Source organism: Acanthisitta chloris, unplaced genomic scaffold (assembly GCF_000695815.1).
Source record: "Acanthisitta chloris isolate BGI_N310 unplaced genomic scaffold, ASM69581v1 scaffold45811, whole genome shotgun sequence".
Taxonomy (NCBI): Eukaryota; Metazoa; Chordata; class Aves; order Passeriformes; family Acanthisittidae; genus Acanthisitta; species Acanthisitta chloris.
In genome coordinates, this window is record NW_008658516.1 from 1,594 (window position 1) to 13,652 (window position 12,059).

General features: G+C 41.7%; 1 protein-coding gene across 1 annotated transcript in view; it reads left to right on the forward strand.

Annotated features, from left to right (window-relative positions):
• Nucleotides 1-4,665, forward strand: part of LOC103812104 (proteasome activator complex subunit 4-like) — a 5,809-nt gene extending 1,144 nt beyond the window's left edge. Inside the window, exons 3-5 of the mRNA XM_009085111.1 lie at nt 2,314-2,476; nt 3,536-3,669; nt 4,531-4,665. Of these exons, the coding sequence (XP_009083359.1) occupies nt 2,314-2,476; nt 3,536-3,669; nt 4,531-4,665 (432 nt within the window). The remainder of the gene's footprint in view (nt 1-2,313; nt 2,477-3,535; nt 3,670-4,530) is intronic.
• The last annotated feature ends 7,394 nt before the right edge of the window (nt 4,666-12,059 follow it).

The window sequence follows — 12,059 nt, forward strand, 5'->3', positions numbered from 1 at the left end:
ATACTTCTCATACATACCTCTAGCTACCTGCAACTGAGGACTTGCATTAAATGAGGTGAATTTAAGTCATGTTCAAGCACAGTTTAGTGTGAACCTCCAGTCTGGTCTGTCTCCCCCACACCATCACTTTCACTGGGCTTTGTACAGTTGGCAAACACCAATGAAGTTCTCCTTTTGGACGCTTTTATCTAGAAGAAAGAAGATTCTGCAGCAGATTGCAGTCCTAGCTAAGTTGTTTGTCAGAACACTTACCTCATAATCTCCCACAATTTTGAAAAATACCTTTTATTTGCTTGAAGACAATTTGTCTAGTTATTTTAGATGTACAAATGATTCCTCTGCACTACGGAGATGCAAATCCAGAAAACTTCTGTGTTCATAACCACTTAGGATCATGTTGTTGCCATGGAAGCTTTCACTTTTCTTTGAAAAATAATCTTGTTCTGTCTTAATAATATTGGCAAGATGCAGTATCCTGCAGAGTAATTCCTGTGTAGCTTTTTGCTGGATTTTTCAGATGAGAATCCCTAGCTTTAACTACATTTGGTACATTTGGTGTCTTTATTCTTGTCGAACTGAGATTTTGGTTCTTGGATTTTAAGATGCTTTTTTCTTTGATGCAAATGGCCAAAACATGATCTTGCCCATCTTGGGTTTTGTTTTAATATACCGTGTGCTGAATGCATAGTACTCATGTCTTGTTAAAGAGATTTCATATTACACTGTAATACTATAGAAATCAGAGTGTTTTCTCACTGTATGAGTAGCACCTTGCAAATCCTATAGTTGGGTTTGGCTTGTGCTGTTGAGTGGTTTTGATATTGCTACAGCTTGACAGACCTTGGTCAGTCTATTCTGACCCATGAAACCCCTAGCTGATTGGAAGATTATTCCTATGCTACTCCCCTGTATTCCAGAAGTCATCATGTGAGTGTGATCTATGAATTATTTAGTGTCAGATGGGATGAGTGATTAGCTGCTTCATGTATGACTTTAAGGACTTTGTTTCTAGGTGCTCCTCTCAGCAAAGCATTCCTTCTAGGTTATTAATTTAGAAATGAAAGTGGTTTCAGCACAGGGAATGGTGCTAGAAATGAGTCCAGCTCTCACGGGAGCTTGCTCACTTTACAGCTAAGCTTGGTGTTCTGGGTCTTGCATTAGCACATCATGTTTCATTTACTAGCTCGGTCCTTCAGGGACTCACAAATTGCTTATAAACAACACTGGCAGCCTCTCACCTCATCCTTCTTGACACTGGTAACAAAGGAGATCACATTTGAATAATACCTTGTAGAAATCTAAATGGAACGAGTGAAGTCTCAAGAGCTTACTTGCCCTTCCTGTGTTTAATTATTGTAGCTGTACTCACTGCTTGGTGGAGCTTCAGAACATTGTGTTCAAGGATATCATTTATTATAATCTGCTGCATTGGATTCAGAGCATTGGGAGGTGTTTGTGCTCCACACAGACGAACGTTCTGTTTACAATTACCTGTAACAGAATGTACTCACCAAAACTCTGGTGAGTTTCAGCGAGTTGGTTTGGTGTTCAGGTTTGTAGATGTTGGGAGGATTTGTCAGGCTGCAATTATTTAAATCCAACTTAAATACAGTCTTATAGTTCTCCAACTTCATGGCTTTGGGAGATTGGAGTAGACGAGAGAAATTAGTAATACTGCTAAAGTAGTCACTTTTTTTTTAAAAGCAAGGATGAGTCGTCTGCTGGAATTCACTAAGATGATGTTGTGGCTGTTTTAAAAGGAATGGAAAAAGAGAAGTGTGTTTTGAATGACTTGGCATTGGAGGAGATGGAAGCTTTTTGAGGTGTCTGTGTTACTAAAGAGAAGACTATTTTTCCAACCTGAAATTCTGATTTTATTCATATAGTGCAGAGAACTGGTACTCAGGACAAGAAAGTGTATCATGTTGGAGTGTTCTGGAGTTGAGTTATTGACTATAAACCACTGAAGTTAATAAAGTTATAAACCACTGTTGTTGCTTATTAATCCAAAGTGTTCTATCTCAAAGAGTTCTTGTGCCACAGGTAGAACAGAATCAACTGAGTCTCCTGAATATACCTTCTGCCTTCTCTTGGAAAAGCACTTCTGCTTTTGTCCATTCTGCATCTGAGGGGGAAAACCAAATGCTTTGAATAAAGCACACTTTAATACTAATGTTAATACAGAGCCTGTTTGTTAGGAATTTTGTAAAGTAGGTTGATGATGTCCTTAAAAGGATAGTAATGGCCTAAATACCTGTTTCTTGCTGTGCTTGTGTGCTTAGTAAGTGTGTTGTGTCCTGCCTGTGCTCACAGGTGAGGGAGATGGCTGCAACCACGCTCAGCGGCCTCCTGCAGTGCAACTTCCTCACCATGGATGGGCCCATGCAGACCCACTTTGAGCAGCTCTGCAAGATGAGGCTACCCAAGAAAAGGAAGCGAGACCTGGGCTCAGTGGGGGATACAATTCCTTCTGGTGGTAAGGAAATGCTTCCCAGGCTAAAAACAGGGGTGTGGGAAGCAGGTCAGGAAGGAATCAATTCTGCCAGCACTCCATGTGGAAGAGAGTTTGTCCTGTTATTAGAATAGTTAGAGAATTAATATAGACCCAGAAAAATACAAGATTATGGGAATGTTTTTCCTTTCTAAGCATTCATAAACCATTATGTACCTTATTGTCTGTTCCAGTCCATGTAGTGCAGATCCTAATCCTTGTTAAGTGCTTCTAAAGTTTGATTTGCAGCATAAATAGTGAATAAGGAACACACAGCAAAAGCAAATCATGTTTTTTATCTATCCCTATGTTAAAATAATTTCTTACTCTTTGAGTTAGCACTCAAGAGATTTTTCCATTTTTCAGCTCACAGGTAAGGATGCAGATGATGAGGAATAGCTAGTTCCTTGGTAAATAAACTTCCTTAGCTGTCACAACAGTTTTGCTCCTTACCCATCTTACTTTCTATTTGTTAGCAGTGTAAGTTTCTATTCTAAAGAGCCCCAACCCAACACATGCACAAACCCACCAGCCAAAATAAAAACAAACCAGAACAAAAAAAAAAAACCCAGAAGAAGAAAACACCTTAGTTAGGAGCTTTGGCTTCTCACTGGACGCTTAATGAATGTAAGTCATGGGCATTTGACCTGGAAGTCTGATTTTCCCTATTGTCCAGTAGCTCTGGTATTGGAGAAAACATTCTGAATGCAGAAATAGGGAACATGAAGATGTCCTTCATGACCTATTTATGAGTTTCTTGGAGAGAAGGAAGCTTGTTTGGAATGTTTATAAAGTACACAGCAGTTGTAGATGAATTTTTTATGCATTGTTCTATTAGAAATCAAAGTTAGAAGCAGAGAATGAATCCATTATCCTGTGTTAGAAAGCAGCAATTTGGAGCTCCATACACTTCTGTCTGTAGGACTATCTGGGTTTCTGGAGAAGCTAGAGATCTCTCTGCTGTGCCAGAGGGTTAGTTGCTGGGATTTGTAATTAAATGTCAATTACTTTGATTGAATAGCAATTCCTACCCTGTGATTACAGACCTGGTAAAGCGCCATGCAGGTGTGCTGGGGCTCAGCGCCTGCATCCTGTCCAGTCCCTACGATGTGCCCACCTGGATGCCACAGCTCCTCATGGATCTCAGTGCTCACCTGAATGATCCTCAGCCTATTGAGGTAAAAATACAGTACAATACAACTAAAAGGCACTTGACTCATTCTTAGTTCCTCTTTCCAAAGAAAAAACGAAACTTAATTTCTGCTGCTTTTTATGGTTCCAAATGGTTTTAAATGATGGACTGCTTTGAAGTTGTTTTTTTTTTTATCATGGATCTGTCCTTGCTTTCAAACTTATAGCATAAACTGCAAGAACTGTATTTATCATGAGGAAGTAGTCTTTTTTTAATTAAAAATGTCTCAGTATCAATCTAGAAACATCTCTAATGGTTTTAATAACATAGTTACCTTTAAGTTTAACTTATGTCCTATCAGGTTTTGTTGACCTATGTTTTAGCCAGAGGAGTGAGCTGCAGAATTCCTTAGATTTAGCACACTTTGCTGTGGTGTGCCTTCCTGAAGCAAGAAACTGACTTGATGAGACTTTTGTTCATTTCATAATTATTATTTTAATAGCATAAGATAGTTGTCCTCTGATTTGTTTTCCTCTCTGAACCTACTATCCATTTTCTCACGTTTTGAGACCTAAAGCACTGGTTTGAAATACCCAAGGGAAAGGCAGCAGGGAAAAACATTTGTCTTTTACTTTATAAGAATTGCTTAATAATAATAATAATATTCTCTTTATAAGAATCTCTTAATGTTTTCCAACTCAAAATTGTAAGTCAAAGAGCCCTTTTTATAAGCATGTTGGAGTGGCAACACTGGTAAAAGACTAATCAGAACTGTGAAAATTCCTCAGAGCCCTCCTAACCTTTGGGTTTGCTCCAACACTCTGCTGTCCTCAGCAGTTCTGTTTATTGTTTTGGTGTGGAGGTGAAATCCCTAACTGATGAGATCAATCCTGACTGTGCTGTGCAGATGACTGTGAAGAAAACGCTGTCCAATTTCCGGAGGACTCACCACGACAACTGGCAGGAGCATAAACAGCAGTTCACAGATGACCAGCTACTAGTGCTTACTGACCTCCTGGTTTCACCCTGCTATTATGCATAAATAGGTAAGATGATTTGTTTTGACATGAATTGACAGGAACCTCAGTCTTAGGAATTCTACTCCAACTCTCCGGTCCAGCATGGAGAGCAGGGGGAATCCCTCACAGCCAAGTCTGCATTCCCCCCATCTTGGTCAAGACCAGATGTATATTGGTTAAACATTGCCCATATTTTCTGTGTCCCTGTATTGCATTAGTGCTTTGCTAAAACATTTACTCTTGTTTTCTTCAATATTGATGTTCCTTTTCTTCATTTTCTGCCAGTTGGTTGCCTTTTAATTGCCTGGCAGTGTCCCTAAAGGGGAGGTACTTGCTGTTTTGTACTTCTGCTGCTTCTGAGGACTTTAGCTACCACCCAGTCCAGTCTATCATCTACACTTCATGCTGGGGAATGACTGCTACCACATGGTTTCCTCTTCCACCCTATGGCTTTGCTGCCAGGGCTCTTCGCACAGGCATGTCCCCAAAGAGGGAATCCATTCTTGGAGTTTCTCTTTGTTACCCTACAGGATAATCATTTCTATTGTATTGTGATGTCTTGTGACAGTATTCCCAGAGAAGTTTTAATTTATATTTTCATATAAATAACAGCATGAAGGTAATATTTGTATTTTGAATTGTTCCTTCTTTATTTCTCAGGTTTCACCTGGGGAAAAGGAGGATATAGGAACTTTTCTGCGAAATAAAGGAAACGCAAAAGAAATTGACCATGTAGAGAACTTTGTGCTGGAAATCCTGATGCCTAATCAAAACCACTTTTAAATACAAACATAAAGACCTGGTTCTATTCAAAAAGAACTTCACCCCCCCAGGGGGCAGCTGTGGGAGCCCCACAGTGTCCTCGTAGCTGCGCTTGCAGGGCCTGATTGTGAGTCTGTGGCAAGACCCTTCTCCTTGGCCTGCATCACACATCAGTCTTGTTTCTGCTTCCTTGCACACAGTGACTTACACTGCACACTTCCCACCCTCTTTTTCTGACCCCTCTCCCCAGCTGTCTCCAACATTAATGATATGCACAGCCAGAGAGTGCCGCAAACCAGAATCTTCTCAGTGGAGCTCTCCAGTTCTGTTGATGCAACTCCTTCCCTAGTCAGCACACAATCCCAGGAGCCTGCCTTCCTCAGAGTTTATTTTTCACTACTGGGATTTGAGTATCATTCAGTCCACCTCAGGGCAGGGTTGCCTTTTTGTATCTTGTTCAAATGTAAATAGCTGATGTTCTCCATGCAGGACAGGCAATGGCAGAACGGAATGTGGGGAGTGAAAGCCTAGAGAGGTCTTCCTAGGTAGTCTGTTCATGTGTGGAGACAAAATCTATGATTATCTGCATATTTTTAAGGGGGAAATACCTTGGGTGTTTCCATGTAATTAGAGCACTCAGATAGGAAATGGTGGACTCTTAAGTGGTGATTGGATTCATGGAATGAAATGTCTGCACAGTGTGAGAAGGCATCGAGTGGCTGGTGATTTTCACAGTGTGTTCTCACAGTGTGTCACTGTTTGGGCAAAGCATATCTTGTTTGGAGGTTGTGGAAGCTCTGTGTTTTTTTGCCTGCAGCTTTGTTCAGAGACTGGTATCAATTGGCTGTTTAACAACCTGTTTAATATGTGTTACATAGCTGTAAAAGACTGTATAAATTGTAGAGGCATTGCATTGACAAAGCATTGTACAGTTTGCAACCTTTTACATAACCCCATTGTGAGATTAATTTGTAAAGATTCATACTTAGATGTTAATACAGTAGTGGTTCTGGCTTTTGTATCAAATCAAATGCCATTCTTAGTTTTTTAAATTATTTTCTTTAACTGAATATCTCTTTTTGTGTCTGAAAGGCAGAGGGTTTGTTTTGGTTTTCCTGTATCTCATTCTGACTGTGTCTCATTACTGCAACACGTGTGGCCGTCTCTAAATGCTGCCATCACATATCCTGGTGTGAGATGTTCCTAGAGTGTGAGGTACACTAAGATAATTCATCAACTGGTGTGTGTTTCAACTTTCATGCAACCCCCCAGGAGCACTGAGACCTTATGAGTGATCTACCTGCCAAGTGTGTGACTCATCCCAAATTTCCAAGCACAGCAGTGCTCCTGGGGCAGTATTTAAGGAGTGTCAGCACATGGATGTAACCACTGTATAGTGTAGTGCCAAAACTATGATTTCAGTTGTGTATGTAGTTTAAGACCCAATAAATGGACTGTTTGTAACAACTGCATCTTTCTGTATTTTTGATGTGGAAATTGGTTATTTTGAGGTCTTCAGGTTTTTACTGTGCTTTTGAGCTTTTGGATGAGGTGTGTTTATCCAGTGAATCAAGGCAATGTTAAGGATTAATTAAAGATCTTGTTCTAAAAGCTGGGAAATGGTTTTAGATTTATGGAAATATACCTTATACCTGGTGAGGTTTACCAAAACACGTAGTAACTTCTGAGAATTGGAGAAACCAGTTTGTAGTTGAGAGGATTTTGCTGATAGAATGAAAAACTTGTGATGGAAAACATTTGCTGCAGGGGATCATCTTTAAGGGCTGCATTGGCTGATTGACTGTTGGAGCAGATATCGTACCTGCTTGTACTGCCTACATGGAGGGCAGATTACTAGGATCAAGCTCTACTGCTTTGTGCTGTAGTTGAGAGTTTCTTTTCTTAGTCAAAATGTAGCTAGAATTGGTTTTGGGATCCAGTGTACTGTAGGAAATCATACTGTAGGCAGAGGTGTTATTAATTCACAACAGCTGTTCATAAATCAGCAGTGAATTGCTTGATCCAAACAGATCAGCACCTGTTCAAAATACACTTCTGTAAGATAAACTGTACCTGTAGGAACATGAACAAATTTGTACTGAGTTTTGGTGAGGGAAAGATTCTTAGTCTCCTCTTCTGAAATGGTAGGAACAACTTTAACATCTTTATCAAATACCACAACTCCATTAATGCTTTTATTCCCTAATCTTCCCCAAGCAACGCACGCATGTCCTGAGTCTCTTCCCTAAAGCCATCAAGGTAAGCCAACGGCAATACCTCAGCTTGGAGAGTGAGACAGTTCTAGCAAGAAAGAGACAATTTTCCCCCTTCAGCAGTTAAGGGAGATGGAAAATTACCTTGGAGATGGTCTGGTAGCCTTGACAGCCTTAGTGACCACCTGTCAGTCTGCACAGAGACCTGTGACCACCACTGCAAAGCACCAAAGAATGGCAATGTTGTAAGACTGAACTCATTTGTTGAGGGCTTGGGGGGTGTTTTGGTTTGTTGGGGTTATTCTTTTAGTTGACTTGGGTTTTTTGGGTTTGGTTCTTGCTCAAGTTGCCAGTGACTTACTGCTCAGTGACCCTTGCTAGAACCATAAGGGGTGTGACCTCCCACATTTCCATAATTAAGTGGGTGTATCTGATGCTTATTCGGATACAAAAATGTGTAAGTAGGCCAATAAGCCTTTTAACTTGTGCTTTTGGGTGATACCACAGTCTCAGCATTGCTGGACTGTGTTGCTAACAAGTTGAACTAATTTGTGTATGGATGGTTCTGGGTTTTAATTAAAGAGGAAAAGATCTGAAGGTCGTTATTTCTGACGTGATATATAATGATTATATTCCTTTTATGTCTGGGTATCTCCTCTTTCATCCTTTTGACTTCTTTCCCAGGCTACAGGGAGTCCTGTGCTGGGTACACTGGATGATGTCTCCTGTCAGTTTTCACAGTTAGGCATCCCTAGCATCCCACACTCCACTCAGTCTAACACTTTCTTCCACAGCTTCAGGCTTCCTGGAATCCTGCAGCATAGCCTCCAGCTTCCTCTTCCCCTTGTGCTGTGGGAAACACAATAATCTGGTGAGATGTAAAAGGGAAAATGAACTCACATGGCAGTAGAAGGTTTTGCTGACCATTGTCCTTGGAAAATTTTAACACTGCTGTGAATTAGCAGCTGATGTGTTTTACATTCCAGTACCTAGAAGGCAATTTTGGGGGATTTTCCCATCACAAAATACTCACTGTCCATCATCACCTTGCTACACAGGCTCTGGAGGACAAGACTTCCAATTAAAGGAAGGGAATTTCACCTCAGCCTGCTCTGGACTTCCAGCTTGCCTGCAGTTAGAGCTATCTAACAGTAGGGAAGGGGTTTGTGGTGGTTCATCCAACGCAAGGTCTTCGGGGCACTGGTGCAGTGGTAGTTTCACAGCCTGGTTTGATGTCAAAGAAACTAGAAGGTGTAGACTGTTGCTGAGCTGTTGAATGCAAATTGGAATTGTTTTGCACTGAGGGTTCTTTCTCCTGGTCAACAGGTGCTTCTCAGATCTATTAAGAGATTCAGAAGGGAAAGTCCATGAGAGGAGAGGGGAAAAAAATTAATTCTCCCTCTCTGGGAAGGAGAGTTGACTTAGTAAAGTGGTCTTGAATCAAGAGTGTTCTCAGTATAGATAAAAGCTTACAAATACTATCAGCAAAATTATTTTTGATTTCCGATGCATTGGAATGCACTGCTTGGAGAAATTAGCCACACCCTAACCAGGCAGACTTTTTCCAAGGGAGAGCAGGAGGGGGAGGTTTGCTGGCCACAATCCTTTCCTAATTCTGGATTAAATTACTTTTTCAATAAAAGGTTTGTGGAAGTTCAGCCTCCTTTCCCTGCTTGGACTCTGCACCCTCACTGCAGCAAGGGTTTTGTAGGAACTACCTGAGCAGATTTTACTGTTGGAGATGGAGGTGGACACCCCATTCCCTTGGGGAATATGAGATGTCATCATTTCTGATGGAAAGCTGTCAGTAAATGAAATAAATCTGCTTTAGCAATAAGTGCAGTCAGATTAGCAGTAAATCCAGGTAGAAGCCCTGGTGAGTTCACCCTGAAAGGGTTCTGGTAAGAGTAACAATTAAAAGCTCTTATTTATCTTTTTCTGGGATAATGTCCCCTTTTATTATCCCAGCAGCTCTCCCCTAGAACTCTTAAAATCCTAAGGAACAATTCTTAGGCTGAGATTGGGACAGGTTTCCACAATTAAAATTCCCAGTCTCTTGTAAATACCTGCAGAACAACACTGCTGTCAAAAATGTCTTGGGAGCATCATTTCTCCTTATGCAATAGGAACTCCAAGTCTGAACAATGTTTGAGAAGCTTGATAGTTCTAGAGAGCACTGTATTTTAAATTAATTAGTTTAAGGAAAGGTTTAAGAGTACTGCAAAAGAAGAGTGAATATCCTCATAACTTGTGCAAAGTGAGTTGTTGCTCTTGTGATTCCTGTCTTGCCAAACAGACTTCCTTCCACTGCTCCTTTCCCCCACCTCATACTTTGGCACTTCTTTGAAAAAATTAGAAAGGTCTTTTAAAAAGAAAACACTTTCCCTGTGCCAAAGGGGCTGGGCAGGCTTTTGTGCTCCCATGGAGATGCTTTTTGCCTCAACCCCTTGCTCCTCAAGAACAAGCCCTTCTCATTTTCTGCTGGAATGTTTGAGGCCCAGAGGCTATAACCAGCCACAGTTTTCCCTTCATTTCAAACCACAGGTAATAACTGTAGAGGGGTAAAACATCTTAACCAGATCCACCCTTGCTCCTCCCAGGCCTACTAAACACTATGTTAATGGAATGAGTGTCAATCTAAACATGTTATCAAGAGAAAACTGCACACTTTGCTTTGATTCTCTTACATATAACTAGTTTTAGAACAGCTAACTTGCTGTGCAGCCCAAGACTTACAGTTTTGACTCCTAAATCCATTTTCAGGGGTTTCAAACACACATAAGACATCAATCTGTTTAACTACTTCGGCTGCAAAGAATCCCAGTGGGCAGGTGCAGCCTTATTCCTGTCTGTGTGCTTCCACCTGCTCATTCAGTAACTAGCAAATCTGAACTGTGGTCATCCAGGGCTGAGCTTTTTAACCCCCAGAGTTACACTGACCTTCCCAACCTTTTAAAGGCCTCTTGTTTTGCAAAATGTGTTGTTACTCCTGTGTTTTTGGTAAGTGGCACCACAAAAATTGTCATGGCCTCACGTGGACTTTAGGATTAGACATTGTGTGAAACTGAGGTCGGTTTTTGTGCAGTGTCTTGCTTCCAGCTGAAGTGTGGTGTGTTGCTTGCTCAGAAAGGAGGTGGGAATTGCGTGCTCACTGGAGTCATGTGAAGAGAACAATCATCACTATTTCCTCAGCATTAATCACTTTCAAGAAATTCACTCTGCATTATGCTAACATTTTGTCAGTCTTGTTTAATGATACAAGTCAGTGTCCTCTGATGTTTATAAGAAACTTCATGGAGGAAGATCCCAGATTGTCAATGAAAACACAACTCACTCATTAGGGCCAGAATTCACCCACAGAATTCAAATTACCCACAACTGGAGAACAAAAACACACATAAGAGGGAAAATAATGGGCAGCCAAACTGAAAGAGAACACAGCTTGAAGCCACAGGAAACCATGTTTTGGGTTTTGGCCCTTTCCCCTTCTGTACACAACTAGGGGATGGATGTTGAGACTTCATGTATATATAATGATCATATAATGAGTGTAAGACAAGTGACATGCATTAAATCAGAAATAGTGAATCTACTGTATTTTCATAGTGCTTTTGTGCCTGGCCTGGCTAGATTTTGATCTCTTCCACCTGTATTTCCAGTGACATGGAAGCCCCTGGGTTGTGTCTGCATGGGACAGCTAGTGCTGACTTGGAGAATGTGTCTGTTTGCTCACCCTCAAATCCCTGTATTTCAAAACAATCCCTTTGAGTGCTGGACATCCAACACTCCATCACTACCGTGTGTGATAGTAGCAGTTGGCAGTAAACAGATAAAGAAATAACACTGATTGGTTTCCCTCCCTATGGAATATACAAGCTCCTTTGCCTTAGATCCTGTGCTTCTGGACACAAACGCAATGAGCATCCTGACCCTGCTGAGATGTCTTGGGAAAGTGACACAAAAGTGCAAGCAGGGTAGGAGGTAGCATGCAAAGTGTGCCTTAAACGTTGATGATGGACAGATTTTGTGTTGAGGCAGGTGTTGTGGTGTGCAGTCAGGATCGAGGGATCTCAAAGCCTTGAGTGCCCAGCAGTTGGCGCGGTATCCCGGTATGGGCAGGGCTGCGGAGTGACAGAGTTCAAGCCTGAGAGTTCAACGAGCACTTGGACAATCCTCTCGGGCACATGGTGTGACTCTTGGGGACGCCTGTGCAGGGCCAAGGCTTGTACCTGACGATCCTTGTGGCTCCCTTCCAGCTCTAGATGTTCTGTGATACCGTGACTTGCAGCAAAACCTCCACCCGCCTTGTTGCAGCTGTGTAAGGTACTGGCTGGCGCCGTGGGTGCCCCTCGGAGGCGGAAGGGCTGCTGGCTCTGCGGGAAGCTGTAGGCAGGAGCGGATCGGAACCGCAGTGGGTGTTGCTCCGGCCCCTCGCACGGAAG